Source organism: Heterodontus francisci, chromosome 32, assembly GCF_036365525.1.
Source record: "Heterodontus francisci isolate sHetFra1 chromosome 32, sHetFra1.hap1, whole genome shotgun sequence".
In the NCBI taxonomy this organism is placed as follows: domain Eukaryota; kingdom Metazoa; phylum Chordata; class Chondrichthyes; order Heterodontiformes; family Heterodontidae; genus Heterodontus; species Heterodontus francisci.
The window spans coordinates 55,302,228-55,318,094 of record NC_090402.1 but is presented as its reverse complement, the minus strand read 5'-3'; the positions used below and the strand labels follow the sequence as shown (position 1 = coordinate 55,318,094).

The window sequence follows — 15,867 nt, the reverse complement described above, 5'->3', positions numbered from 1 at the left end:
CAGGTCTTGCTGTGTTTCTACACGGACATTCTTACAAGCCCCAATTATTTCTGCTAAATGGCCTACTCCTGTTCCTATAGACCCCAGCAACCATCAGTATCAACCGGAGAGGAGTGCAAAACTGGGAAAGCCCTGCAGTTGTAGTCTCAACAGTGCCACTACAGGCAACATCTGGTGATACCAAAACCAGTTTCAAGCATTTCCAATCAGCCACTTCACTGCTGTGAAAGTGTGATTATACAGGCATCCCATCACCCCATGATTACTGTACAAACGATTTGTGATTCACTCTGTGGTAATATTGCGGGGAAAGATTTATTCACCTTCCCCTGAGCTCTATTTAGCCCTTTTCCTAGATAGGTGGTTGGGAAGGAAGGGTGAGGATGCTGGAATAATTTCTCCCGAGGGTGTAAGACTGGAGTTTGCGTTTGTGCTCTCACCACCTGTATCTTCTCTCAGTTTATCTCTTCTCTTTCTCTGTTATAGATGTTCTCACCCTGGAAGCATGGAAACATAGAGAGCAGGAGTAGGCCATTCGGCCCTTCGAGCCTGCTCCGCCATTCATCATGATCATGGCTGATCATCCAACTCAGTAACCTGTTCTCGCTTTCGCCCTTTGATCCCTTTTGCCCCAAGAGCTATATCTAACTTCTTGAAAACATACAATGTTTTGGCCTCAACTGCTTTCTGTGGCAGTGAATTCCACAGGCTCACCACTCTCTGGGTGAAGAAATTTCTCCTCATCTCAGTCCTGAAAGATTTATCCCGTATCCTTAGACTATGACCCCTGGTTCTGGACTCCCCCACCATCGGGAACATCCTTCCTGCATCTACCCTGTCAAGTCCTGTTAGAATTTTATAGGTTTCTATGAGATCCCTCCTCACTCTTCTGAACTCCAGCGAATATAATCCTAACCGACTCAATCTCTCCTCATACGTCAGTCCCGCCATCCCAGGAATCAGTCTGGTAAACCTGCACTGCACTCCCTCTATAGCAATAACATCCTTCCTCAGATAAGGAGAACAAAACTGCACACAATATTCCAGGTGTGGCCTCACCAAGGCCCTGTATAATTGCAGCAAGACATCCCTGCTTCTGTACTCAAATCTTCTCGCTATGAAGGCCAACATACCATTTGCTTTTTTTACCACCTGTTGCACCTGCATGCTTACCTTCAGCGACTGGTGTACGAGAACACCTAGGTCTCGCTGCATATTCCCCTCTCTCAGTTTATAGCTGTTCAGATGATAATCTGCCTTCCTGTTTTTGCTACCAAAGTGGAAAACCTCACATTTATCCACACTATACTGCATCTGCCATGCATTAGTCCATTCACTCAACTTGTCTAAATCACCCTGAAGCTTCTCTGCATCCTCCTCACAACTCACCCTCCCACCCAGTTTTGTGTCATCTGCAAATTTGAAGATATTACATTTAGTGTCCTCATCTAAATCATTTAGATTGTGAATAGCTGGGGTCCTAGCACCGATCCCTGCGGTACCCCACAAGTCACTGCCTGCCATTCAGAAAAAGACCCATTTATCCCTAATCTTTGTTTCCACTCTGCCATCCAATTTTCTATCCATTGCAATACACTACCCCAATCCATGCGCTTTAATTTTACATGCTAATCTCTTATGTGGGACTTTGTCGAAAGCCTTCTGAAAGTCCAAATAAACCACATCCACTGGCTCCCCCTCATCAACTCTACTAGTTACATCCTCGAAGAATTCTAGCAGATTTATCAAGCATGATTTCCCTTTCATAAATCCATGGTGACTCTGCCCGATTCCACCACTGTTCTCTAAGTGCTCTGCTATAAAATCTTTGATAATGGACTCTAGAATTTTCCCCACTACCAACGTCAGGCTGACTGGTCTATAATTCCCTGCTTTCTCTCTACCTCCCTTTTTAAATAGTGGGCTACATTAGCTACCCTCCAATCTGTAGGAACTGTTCCAGAGTCTATAGAATCTTGGAACATGACCATCAATGCATCCACTATTTCTAGGGCCACTTCCTTAAGTACTCTGGGATGCATACCATCAGGCCCTGGGGATTTATCGGCCTTTAATCCCATCAACTTCCCCAACACCATTTCTCTACTAATACTGATTTCCTTCAGTTCCTCTCTCTCACTAAGCCCTGTGTTCCCCAACATTTCTGGTAAGATATTTGTGTCCTCCTTTGTGAAGACAGAATCAAAGTATGCATTTATTTGGTCATGCATGTCCAGTTGAAGTCCTCTGGCAACTTATCCTTTGTGAGAAGCTGGACAGTGAATATTACTGGATTATTCTTCATGCAGGGAATCACAGCCAAAATTAACCCAGCCCTATTTCAAGATCCGCATGTGTATATTTCAAGAAATCAGGAGTGGGATCTCTGGCTTTTCTCCTCCTCTCTAGGTCAGGGGCACTGTGCATCCTGACCACAGCCATAGCTATGACTCTCAAATTCTCCACACACCAGGACTCAAAACTAAGACTTTCCTGATAGATATGGATCAGGTAAGCAAAGCTCAAACCAGCTGCAATCCAATATATGAGATACCCAACACCCCATACACATGTACAATCGCAGCTGTCTACGGAAACCTGGAGGGTGAAGACTGTTCAAATTTAACACACTTTCTGTACCAGTAAAGGCGGATTAAAAATGTTTGGGGTGATTTCTTAGCACTTGATTGTTGAAATCAAATTTCAGAAGAACAGACAGGCACAATTTAAGAATGAAGGATCTTTCTGTAGCAAACAGTTCTGTCCCAGCACAGAGCAGTCAAGCTTAACGTGGCTGAAGGCCTCTGCACTTAGTGTTTCCTCATAATTGCTGATAATACAGTATCTGAACAGACCAAAAACAACAAGGTCATTTTCAAAGGCTTGTTTTTTTTTGCAGCTATTGACTTGTGCCCCCATTGGGACTGGCCAAGCCCGGTCCACAGACAGGGCAGGTTTCAGGAAATGCCTTTGTTACTATGAGATAGCATTCCCCTGCCAGATGGCTGGGCTCTATCAGGCACATACAACAAGGCATTGGTCCAACAACACAGCAAGCATGTTATTTACTGACAGCTTGTTGAGGGGCCAATTCAGTTGACAGATCGACAATCTAAATCTTTGTAATGAGCACTTTACATTAACCCTCGTTCTCTGGTTTCTCAAAGTGGTCCTTGCTTCCTATATCTTACATCAATGTCTGAAAGCAGACAATACAACATCTTCTATTTTGCAATTAACTTAATGCCGTTACAACTTTGAAGTGGAGTTTGTTGCTTGAGCTGATAACCCACAGGCTGGAACTAGACAATGAGTTCACTAGTTCTGGTTTACTATGCTCCCCAGGGCGAGGTCTGATCCCCCAGTTGACAGGTACCAGTGTGCTGAGTTCCATCGCAGTGTCATTGAATCTGGGAGCAACAGCAGCCCAGGTTGTAGACACTCCCTGCACAGCATAATGAGGGGTTGGGTGTTGTGGGGGGTTGGTGGGGGAGGGGTTGGAAGATCACCTGCAATGTCCCACAGTGACCTAAATAACCCACAGATACAATATACAGCAATGGGTCAATACAAAACCTAAAGTAGGCAAATCAACAACAATGCGGAAAGCACCAAAAGTATGTAAATTGTGTACAGTACCTACAATTCCCCACTCCTACACTCCCCTCTCCTACCATCCCCCCCACACCACCCCCACCTCAGTCCCCACTACCCTTCTTCCCCCTATTACTACATCCCATCTCCGCCTGTTCTCTTACACTTCTGATACCTCTTTCACCCTTCTTGAACTTCTGGCTGTGAAATGCCACTCGCTTCCACCCCACCCTCTCTCCAAGCCCAGTCTATAGGTGTGTTGGACCCATAGTGCCCAAGGTCAGCATGTACCCCCTCACTCTGCACTCCAGCCTGATCAAGAAAGGAAGTAGCTCTCAGTCATATATGGTCCGATACCCCCACAAGCCATGTGGATCTGTACTGGTAGACCCCGCACCTGCAGTCACAGCTGTGTAACGTGCACACAACCATGGACAGAACAAGAGCAAGTCTGAATAATAAACACAAACAAAACCAAAGGAGCCTGTCATCTCAACAACACGGCTTGCATCAGGACTTCTGTTTAGACACAATGGGATTAGTTGCTGACTAGAGGCACCAAAAAGGCATGACCGCAGCAGGCGCCCAGAGAGGACGGCCCGACGGCATTACCTCAATAATTGGGATGAGCTGTTGGGGTTCATCGCCCCGCCACAGGCTGTTCACTGCTTCCAACTTAACCCACTTGGCTCTCAGACAGTGGGCACCACCTGAATCCTGGGGGCAGAATGGGAAGTAGGTGGCGGGGGGGAAGAGAACAGTAAGGGTTGGGGAAGAATGGCGGTCAATTGTGGGCCAACAGCTGGGTGCCTATGGAGCTGGAAGGAACACTCCTGTTGAGGACACTGTAGACCTGAGAAAACTAGTTAGAACTTTTGATAAATATTGCAACCCTCCGCATCCTCAGAATGCCCAAAGCACCCAGTGAAGTATTGCTTAAATGTAGTCGTGATTGTAATGCTGCATTACTCCTGAAATGGGCCCCGCCCATGTGGTACTGAGCCATGTACACTAGCATATCCCAGTAAATATCCTGCTTCGCATGGTACTGAGCTCCACAGACCAGAAAATCACAAGTTCCACTCCTAGTCTGAGTGGATGAGTGAGTTGAGCACCATTTCGGTGATTAAAATTGGTCAGAGCCCCTCTGGGGGTACAGATGCAGATCCTGCTCCTGATTGTCGCCCATCACTCCAGCTGGGAAGTGCATGTTCAGACCTGGAGTAAGGCCAGGACTGGGCTCGGCTTTGTCTCATAATGTTGTGTAAATGTACTGTGTTAAGTCCAGTACCAGAGCAGAAAGACTTCAGCAGCCAAACCATTAGTCTCAGTCAGTGATATTTTAGCCAATGACTGCTTCACTCCTGAGCCATTGCATCATTGGCAACCATGTCCAGTCAAAATGATGTGATGTTTTTCCTAAATGTCCAATTTAAACAGTGGTTTGTTGGCACTTGTAATATGACCCACCAAGTACTGAATGTTCTTTGTCACTTTCACAGTCTGTGCACATTTTCCATGGTTATAATGCATCTCCTATTGTAATAGGGAGAAAGGAACACACAGCGAGCACCAACTAAAGCATGAGGTGCAGTAAACTCAAAGCCTCATTACCAACATCAAGCACACTTTTACAATTCTTATACAACCCCCAGTAGATACAAATAGTGCCTTCCAATTCACTCCCACCCCATCCCAGCTCAGCCTCGATTCCACAGGCATTCCTGGACCACAGGGACCGTTTCTGGGGAAGGTAGGACCTGTACAAGCGGGACGGTCTACATCTGAACCAGAGGGGGACGAACATCCTCACTGGCGGGTTTGCTAGTGCTGTTGGGAGGAGTTTAAACTAATTTGGCAGGGGGAGGGGACGCAGACTCCCAGCAGAATAGGGACACAGCTAAACACAGGAAAGCAAACAAGTCAGAGGGAATACAGTGGAAGTAAGTTTCAAGGGAAAAAGACCAGGATGGATGGCCTCTACTTTAATGCCAGGAGTATTACAGGTAAAACGGATGAGTGCAGGGCAAGGATTGACACGTGGAATTGTGATATAGTAGCCATCACGGAGACATGGTTGAGGGAGGGGCAGGATTGGCAGCTCAATATCCCGGGATATAGAATCTTCAGGCGAGACAGAGGAGTGGGTAAAAGAGGAGGGGGCGTTGCAATATTAGTTATGAATCAGTTACTGCAGTCAGGAGAGATGATACCTTGGAGGGGGCATCAAATGAAGCTTTATGGGTAGAGTTTAGGAATAAAAAAGGGACAGCCACATTGGTACGTGTTTATTATAGACCCCCAGATAGTCAGCGGGAAATTGAGGAGCAAATATGTGCGCAATTCGCAGAGGTGTGTAAAAATAATAATAGGCTAATTATATTAGGTGATTTCAACTTTCCCAACATTAATTGGGATAGTCATCGTGTTAAGGGCTTAGATGGAGTGGAGTTCTTAAAATGTATACAGGAGAACTTTTTAGCTCAATATGTAGAGCATCCAACAAGGGAGGGTGCAGTGCTGGACCTAATTCCGGGGAATGAAGCCGGACAGGTGATTGATGTGTTGGTGGGGGTGCATTTTGGTGATAGCGACCACAACATGATACAATTTAAGCTGGTTATGGAGAAAGAAATGAGGAAGTAGATATGGAACTCGGAGAGAGAGACTGTGAGGTTCTTGAGCGAATTGTCATAGGGAGTGACAAGGTATTGGAGGTTTTGGCAGGCTTAAAAGTGGACAAATCTCCAGGTCTGGATGATTTGTGTCCCAAGATGCTGTGGGAGGCGAGGGTGGAGATTGCAGGGGCTCTGACCCAAATTTTTAATTCCTCTCTGGCCACCGGGGAGGTGCCAGAGGACTGGAGAACAGCTAATGTGGTCCCACTATTTAAGAAAGGTTGTAGAGATAAGCCAGGGAACTATAGACCAGTGAGTCTCACGTCAATGGTAGGGAAACTATTGGAAAAATTTTGGAGGACAGAATCTATCTCCACTTGGAGGGGCAAAATTTGATTAGGAATAGTCAGCATGGCTTTGTCAGAGGGAAGTCAAGCCTAACAAATTTGACTGAATTTTTTGAGAATGTGACCAGGTGTGTAGACGAGGGTAGTGCAGCTGATGTAGTTTACATGGATTTCAGCAAAGCCTTTGACAAGGTCCCACATGGGAGACTTATCAAGAAAGCAAATGTACATGGGATACAGGGTAACTTGATAAGGTGGATTCAAAATTGGCTTAGCTGCAGGAGACAGAGAGTGATGACAGACGGCTGTTTTAGTGACTGGAAGCCAGTGTCCAGTGGCGTACCACAGGGATCTGTTGTGGGTGCCCTATTGCTTGTCATTTATATAAACGACATAGATGACTATGTTGGGGGTAGGATCAGTAAGTTCGCGGATGACACAAAGATTGGTTGAGTGGTTAACAGTGAGATATAGACGGGATGGTCAAATGGGCAGAAAAGTGGCAGATGGAATTTAACCCTGAAAAGTGTGAGGTGATACACTTTGGAAGGAGTAATGTGACATGGAAGTATTCAATGAATGGCCTGACACTGGGAAGTTCCGAGGAACAAAGGGACCTTGGCGTGTTTGTCCATAGATTCCTGAAGGCAGAAGGGCAGGTTAATAGGGTGGTGAAAAAGGCACATGGGACACTTGTCTTTATCAATTGAGGCATAGATTACAAAAGCAGGGAGGTCATGTTGGAGTTGTAAAGAACTTTGGTAAGGCCACAGCTGCAGTACTGTGTGCAATTCTGGTCGCCACATTATAGGAAGGATGTGATTTCACTGGAAGGGGTGCAGAGGTGATTCACCAGGATAATGCCTGGGATGGAACATTTAAGCTATGAAGAGAGGTTGGATAGGCTTGGGTTGTTTTCGCTGGAGCAGAGAAGACTGAGGGGGTGACCTGACCGAGGTATACAAGATTATGAGGGGCATGGACAGGGTGGATAGGGAGCAGCTGTTCCCCTTAGTTGAAGGGTCAGTTACGAGGGGACACAAGTTTAAGTTGAGGGGCAGGAGGTTTAAGGGAGATTTGAGGAAGAACTTTTTTTACTCAGAGGGTGGTGACAGTCTGGAATGCACTGCCTGGGAGGGTGATAGATGCAGGTTGCTTCACATCCTTTAAAAATTACCTGGATGAGCACTTGGCACGTCATAACATTCAAGGCTATGGGCCAAGTGCTGGCAAATGGGATTAGGTAGACAGGTCAGGTGTCTTTAATGCATCCGTGCAGATTCGATGGGCCGAAGGGCCTCTCCTGCGCTGTATTATTCTGTGATTCTGTGATCACTGCTGCCTTATCCAGTGGTCACTCATCATGTTCATTCTGCTCCCAGCGGGTCAGCAGGGAATTCCATCATGGGGTATGTCACAGCTGAGCATGTTATTAACCTCATTTGTCCTCAGATTGAACAACTTCTCCTTTAACTCCACTCACCTCCTCCAAACAAAAGGTATTGCTATGTGAACCCATATGGGTTAAATGGCCACTTAAGGGTCTCTTTCCGCCTCTAACTCAATTGGGCCTGCAGCTGCAGGGAGATACCACCAGGTAAAACCTGATGGCCACCGAGCGGGGACGGGGTGGGTCCCCTCTTTGGAGGCAATCCAGGGCTTCCAGAAGGTCCCCCAGTGGTGATGGCTGCCCCCCCCCCGCCCCCAAAAGACACCCCCACCCTCACCAACCACCCCCTCCTGGGCCTGCCTGAATGGCCCCAGCGACCCCACTCCAAATACCTCTCCCAGGGTCTCCAGCAGTCCTTGGTACTGCAGGGCCTACTGCAGTACCGGCAGTGGCCACTACTCCCAGTGACGCTGCCAGTACTGCACAACTGCCAGCCCTCCGATTGGCCGGAGGTGGGAACTCATCCCTTAAAGGGACAGCATCCTGACAGAGGGCTGTTAATTGGCTGCCCGCTGTTAGATTGCACCGAAGGTCCGACGAAGGGCCGAGGCAAGGAACCCCCCAGCCTTCCGGCCCGCCACCTAAACCCCTGTTGCCGGAACAAAATCCAGCCCATTGTCTCCAAACCTGTTTCTGGCCAATGATGGGGCATCAGAATGGGAGAGCTGGTTACAGTGCCCCTTACATGCAAACTAGACAGTTGTCCTTGAAGGGGGTGTTGGATGCGCTCTGATATTGGATGAGGAAGGGAGAACAGTTGGTGGTCAGAACACAGCAGATAAATGACAGGATCATCAGTAAGATCATGGTCAATGGAGGTCCACTCTCACACCACTGCCCATGGAATCACACTCACAGCAAAAAAGTGACCACTGTCCACAGAATCACACTCACACCAAGAGTGACAACTGCCCACAGAATCACACTCACAGCAAGAGTGACAACTGCCCATAGAATCACACTCACACCAAGAGTGACAACTGCCCATAGAATCACACTCACAAGAGTGACCACTGGCCAAAGAATTATGATCATAGTAAGAGTGGGGATTATCCATAGAAACACATTTATGGTAAGAGAGTGACCAATGCCCATGGAATCACACTCAGAATAAGAGTGACCACTGCCCACAGATTCAGAGCCATAATTAGTGTGACCACTGCCCACAGAACCTCACTGTTTCTATGGGGCTCTCTTGCAACTTTATCGATTTTCCCCTTTTCTCAGCAATGTTCTCTGGTATTTTTTCCTCTCCCTGGATGTATCTTGTACTGTAACCTTCTCTACAATGGAATCCCAGCTAAGACTGTACAGTGACCCACAGCTGGAAACTTAGCATCGCATGAATAATCAAAAGGTTTCCTCCCACAAGCCAAAAGACTTGCAGGTTGATAGGTAAGTTGGCCATTATAAATTGCCCCTAGTATAGGTAGGTGGTAGGGAAATATAGGGACAGGTGGGGATGTGTTAGGAATATGGGATTAGTCTAGGATTCGTATAAATGGGTGGTTGATGGTCGGCACAGACTCGGTGGGCCGAAGGGCCTGTTTCAGTGCTATATCTCTAAACTAAACTAAAACCAAAACCACTGTAAATGTAACCCCACTTGATGCCCGAGAGTGACCATCGCCCATTGACTCCCATAAGGGCAATCCACACTGAGGGCAGGAACCCTGCTATCAGCCTTACTCTACACACTGCAATTTAATGATAACTGACTCATTCTGTAAATCACCACTTTGCAGCCACAATAGATTAAATTATATCCGTACCAACACCCCCTTCACCCCCGCACCCACTTTCCCTTTCTCAATCTCCCATTCTTCGCTCACCCTCTCTCGCCCTTTCCTCACATCCTGTTCCCCCCTCTCTCTTCCCCTTCTTGCCCCTCAACCGCGCTCTCCTTTCCCCGCACCACTCCCCTTCTCTCAATTTCCGCTTACCCTCACAGCCTTCCTCCCCCACCTAGCTCTCCTCCTTCCCTTGCACCCTGTTCCCCTCCCTCTCCCTTCAACCCTCATCCTCCCTCCCCTACTCTCCCCTTCACCCCTCACTCTTTTCTTTCTTCCCCCCTCACCATCTCTCCACTTTCCCAGTCAGCCTCTCCCCGCTTCCTTCCCTCACCCTCTCACCCCACTCTGTCTCACCTCAGCAGCCTTCCTGTGGTCATCTCCATTCTCCAGAATCTTCACATCGACTCCGAGACAGCGGAGGTATCGGCCCAAGCCCTGCAACATGTTGTCACAGATGACACTGAATTCTGAAGTTGATAGTGGGGGGAACAATGGTTTCTTTTTCGAGGCTGGCTGCGGGGCCTGCACACAATGAACAAGTAAAAAGTGTCAAATTGTGTCTGAGAAGAAGCTTGCAATATCAGTAGCACATTTTAATAATCAGCAAGGTAGGATTACTGGGCCAAACCCTGCTCTTTTGCCCTTACTGCAAACCCCCCTCCCTGAAAACATACACTAAGCATCAGACCCCATAATCTATCCAGCAACAAAAACAGATATTTCAAACTCTGCAACATTACTCACATCCATTAATCCATCTCTGAAATCTTAATCCACTTTACTCTGTATCTAACCAGTGCTGAACCTGCCCACTGCCGCTGCACCCCTCCCTCTCTGCCCTCTCCCACTGCATCGCTGCAACCTTCTCTGGCACTGCATCCCTCCCTCTCCGTTAACCCGTCCCAGTTGTTCATCCCATCAGTACTCCATGCCCTTGGATTACACACAAATACTTCTTGATAGTTGATGAATTTTATCTGGCTGTGCTGTCTCCTACCTGGACTGGGATGGTGGGACTGCTCTTGTTTCTCTTTGGCTTCTTTTCCCTTCCCCTCTTCTCCATTTTCAACATCACGCAGTCTTCAAGGCAGGGGCTCAGTCCGAACCGTTGTGGGTCCTGACGCAGGACATCATAAATATCCAGCAGGCAGTAGGCATCGGCCGCTGCAGAGCACAAAACAACAGTCACCTCTTTAAATACTTCCCCTCTTCTCATTTCTTGTTTCTTTATCTCCTGAAGATATTGGGTACAGTTCCACAGGCACTGACTCTCACTGGGGTTTACAGTTCCACAGACACTGACTCTTACTGGGGTTTACAGTTCCACTGGCACTGACTCTCACTGGGGTTTACAGTTCCACAGACACTGACTCTCACTGGGGTTTACAGTTCCACAGACACTGACTCTCACTGGGGTTTACAGTTCCACTGGCACTGACTCTCACTGGGGTTTACAGTTCCACTGGCACTGACTCTCACTGGGGTTTACAGTTCCACAGACACTGACTCTCACTGGGGTTTACAATTCCACAGACACTGACTCTCACTGGGGTTTACAGTTCCACAGACACTGACTCTCACTGGGGTTTACAGTTCCACTGGCACTGACTCTCACTGGGGTTTACAGTTCCACAGACACTGACTCTCACTGGGGTTTACAGTTCCATAGGCACTGATTCTCATGGGGGTTTAGTCCCACACGCACCAAATCCTCTCTAGTATCCCATCCAGGTTGGTAAGTTTCAAGCGGGCAAATGATGGCAGGATCTTCATACATCAGCATCACAGCTGAGACCAAGCCCCACCTCCATTGGTGCAATTCCCAGCAGAGATCATGGGAGATGTTGGCCAGAACACTGGGGAGAACTCCCCTGCTCTTCTTCAAATAGCGCCATGGAGTCTTTTGCAGCTACCTAAGTGAGACGTATAACATCTTATCTGAAAGATGGCACCTCTGACAGTGCAGCAATACATTGGTACTGCTCGGGTGTGTCTGCCTACATTATAGGCTCAAGTCTCTGGAATGGGACCTAAACCCATGATCTTCTAACTAAGAGGTGAGTGGGACCACTGAGCCACAGCTGACACTACAGGGTGCATAACCCAGCATCAAACATAAGACTCCCCTCAGGAAGCTCAGACACTCACCAGCTTTCATGTTCAAGATGTCACCAGACAACGGACAATCAGGCCAAGGCCTCCTGTTTTTATTGGTCTCCAATTTCTAATGGTTCAAAGATATTTCTCATACCAGATCATTACAACTCAAAAAGAAGAGGACTCTAAAGAAGTGGAAGCGGTTTCCGGGCACAAAGACTTCCCAATGAGCATATTTGCCACAAGAAGTGGGTAACAATGGCATAGTGAGATGATAAGGAGCTGCTCACCTGCATAGATGATTTGTTTGAGTCGGAGAGGCCGCTTTTCCCAGTTGGATAACTGTTCTGTTTTATCCAATGGCTTCCCCAGCACGTACTGCACAAGGAGACTGAGCCCCTTCTCACGGTGTCTGTTCCCCGGGTTCGCGCCATCCTCTACTGACATCAGCACATCCACCCCTCTCCTGTCGTCCTGTCTCCAAACTGGGACTTTCTGCAGCTGAACACAGAACTCATACATTTCAATCAATCATTCAGAAAGGGTGGTCTCAGTACAGGTCCCACTAGTGCAGGTTCCTCGCACTCACTCTCTCTAATTCAGCATCAACTGACAATCTTACTCAGAGATGGGAAATACAAGTTTGGGGCTGTTACTCTTATTTTTCCTTACTCCATTTTTCTGTAAAAGAGGGAATACAAGGGGCAAAGAAATAATAAGTGAATAAATTACTGATTAACATAAAAGGGAACCCAAAAAGTCTTTAATAAACACAAATAGTAAAATGGTTGTCAAAGGAAAGGTGGGGCTGACCATGGAAAAGGATACTGTCAATATAGCAGCAAAGGAGGAGGCATCAGTGATATTGGACAAGATAAAAATCAAGAGGAGGTACTTCAAAGGTTGGCAGTCCTCAAAATAGAAAAGTTACCTTGTCCAATTGTGATGCATCCGCGATTAATGAGGGAAGTAAGGGAGGAAGTGCAGAGGTGCTGGCCATAATTTTCCAATCCGCTTTGGATATGGGAGCAGTGCCAGAGGACTGGATGATTGACAATGTTACACCCTTATTCAAAATAGGGAAGAGGGATATACCCAGCAAATACAGACCAGTCAGCAGTAGTGGGGAAACTTTTAGAGACATCTCGGATAAAATGAATTTGCATTAGTATTTAAAAAGGAAAAGAGTAAGTAAAGTGAGTGCTGGTCCTCTAGAGTGAGAATGGGGAGTTAGTAGTAGATAATAAGGAAATGGCAAATGAAATGAACAAATATTTTGCTTCTGTCTTCACTATAGAGGATACAAAAAACATTCCAGTAGTAGCTGTAAATCAGGAGGCGGAAGGAAGAGAGGAACTTGGTGAAACAACAATCACAAGGGAAGCTGTACTGACCAAACTGATGGAGATGCGGGCTGACAAGTCCCCAAGTCCTGATGGGCTTTATCCGAGGGTCTTAAAAGAGGTGGCTAATGAAGTAGTAGATGCGTTGGTGTTAGTTTTTCAAAATTCGCTAGATTCTGGAAATCTGACTGGAAAATAGCAAATATAACCCCTCTATTCAAGAAGGGGGGTGGGGTGTGGAGGCAGAAAACAGGTAACTATAGGCCAGTTATAGCATGACGTCTGTCGTGGGGAAGGTGTGACATGTGCCATGGATAAAGGGGAGCATTTTGACGTACTGTACTTTGATTTTCAGAAGGCATTTGACAAAGTGCCACATAAAAAGTTATTGCACAAATGGGGGAGCATGGAGAGAAGATTGGCTGGCTGGCAGAAAACAGAAAGTATGTTTAAATGGGTCCTTTTGTCATTGGCAGGATGTGACGAGTGGAGTCCTGATGGGGTCTGTGCTGGGGCCTCAACACTTTACAATTTATATCGATGAAGTAGATGAGGGGAGCAATGGCATGGTAGCTAAATTTGCAGATGACACATATGTAGGAAAGTATGTTGTGAAGAGGACATAGCGAGGTTGCAGACCGATATAGATAGGTTGAGTGAGTGGGAAAATATCTGGCAGATGGATTATAATGTGGGAAAATGTGAAGTTGTTCACTTTAGCAGGAAGAATAAAAAAGTAGAGTATTACTTAAATTGGAGAACGACTGTAGAACTCCAAGGTGCAGAGGGATCTAGGTGTTCTAGTGCATGTGTCACAAAAAGTTAGCATATAGGTACAGCAAGTAATAGAGTCATAGAGTTATACAGCACAGAAACAGGCCCTTCGACCCATCGTGTCTGTGCCGGCCATCAAGCACCTATCTATTCTAATCCCATTTCCCAACAATTGGCCCGACGGAGTTTCAATTGCTCATCTAAATACTTCTCAAATGTTGTGAGGGGTCCTGCTTCTGCCACCCTTTCAGGCAGTGTGTTTCAAGTTCCAACCACCCTCTGGGTGAAAATTGTTTTCCTCACATCCCCTCTAAACCTCCTGCCCCTTACCTGAAATCTATGCCCCCTAGTTATTGACACCTCAGCTAAGGGAAAAAGTTTCTTCCTATCTAACCTATCAATGCCCCTCATAATTTTGTATACCTCAATCAGGTCCCCCCTCAGCCTTCTCTGCTCTAAGGAAAACAACCCCAGTCTTTCCAGTCTCTCTTCTTGGCTGAAATGCTCCAGCCCAGGCAACATCCGAGTGAATTTCCTCTGCACCTTCTCCAGTGCAATCACATCCTTCCTATAGTGTTGTGACCAGAACTGTACACCGTACTCCAGCTGTGGCCAAACTAGTGTTTTATACAGCTCCATCACAACCTCCCTGTGCTTATATTCTGTGTCTCGGCTAATAAAGGAAAGTATTCCATATGCCTTCCTAACTACCTTATCTATCTGTGCTGCTGCCTTCAGTGATCTATGGACAAGTACACCAAGGTCCCTCTATACTTCCTAGGGTCCTACCATCCATTGTATATTCCCTTGCCTTGTTAATCCTCCCAAAATGCATCACCTAATTTCTCAGGATTAAATTCCATTTGCCACAGCTCCGCCCATCTTACCAGCCCATCCATATCGTCCTGCAATCTAAGGCTTTCCTCCTCACTATTTACGACACCACCAATTTTCGTGTCATCTACAAACTTACTGATCATACCTCCTATATTCACGTCTAAATCATTAATGTACACTACAAACAGTAAGGGTCCCAAGCACTGATCCCTGTGGCACACCACTGGTCACAGGCTTCCACTTGCAAAAACAACCCTTGACCATCACCCTCTGCCTCCTGCCACTAAGCCAAATTTAGATTCAATTTGCCAAATTGCCCTGGATCCCAGGGGCTCTTACCTTCTTCACCAATCTCCCATGTGGGACCTTATCAAAAGCCTTACTGAAGTCCATGTAGACTACATCAAATGCTTTACCCTCATCTACACATCCAGTTACCGCCTCGAAAAATTCAATCAAGTTAGTTAGACATAATCTCCCCCTAACAAAGCCATGCTGACTATCCCTGATTAATCCCTGCCTCTCCAAGTGTAAATTAATCCTGCCCCTCAGAAGTTTTTCCAATAGTTTCCCTACCACTGATGTTAGACTCACCGGCCGGTAATCACTTGGTTTATCCCTGCTACCATTCTTGAATAATGGTACCACATTCACTGTCCCCCAGTCCTCTGGTACCTCTCCTGTGGCCAGAGAGGATTTGAAAATTTGTGTCAGAGCCCTGCTATCTCCTCCCTTGCCTCACATAACAGCCTGGGATACATCTCATCTGGGCCTGGGGATATATCCACTTTTAAGCCTGCTAAAACAGCTAATACTTCCTTCCTTTCAATGCTAATATGTTCAAGTATATCACAATCCCCCTCCCCGAGATATACACCTACATCGTCCTTCTCCATAGTGAACACAGCTGAAAAGTAATCATTTAAAACCTCACCTCTGTCCTCCGGCTCCACACACAGATTGCCACTTTGGTCACTAATGGGCCCTACTCTTTCCCTGGTTATCCTCTTGCCA

General features: G+C 46.7%; 1 protein-coding gene across 5 annotated transcripts in view; it reads right to left on the bottom strand.

Annotated features, from left to right (window-relative positions):
* LOC137347822 (exonuclease mut-7 homolog) overlaps positions 1-15,867 on the bottom strand; it is a 556,743-nt gene that overhangs the window by 255,747 nt on the left and 285,129 nt on the right. For all 5 annotated transcript variants that reach the window (XM_068012844.1, XM_068012843.1, XM_068012840.1 and 2 more), the window contains 3 exons: positions 12,190-12,400; positions 10,800-10,966; positions 10,157-10,324 (listed from right to left, as the gene is read on the bottom strand). In XM_068012844.1, the coding sequence (XP_067868945.1) occupies positions 10,157-10,324; positions 10,800-10,966; positions 12,190-12,400 (546 nt within the window). The remainder of the gene's footprint in view (positions 1-10,156; positions 10,325-10,799; positions 10,967-12,189; positions 12,401-15,867) is intronic.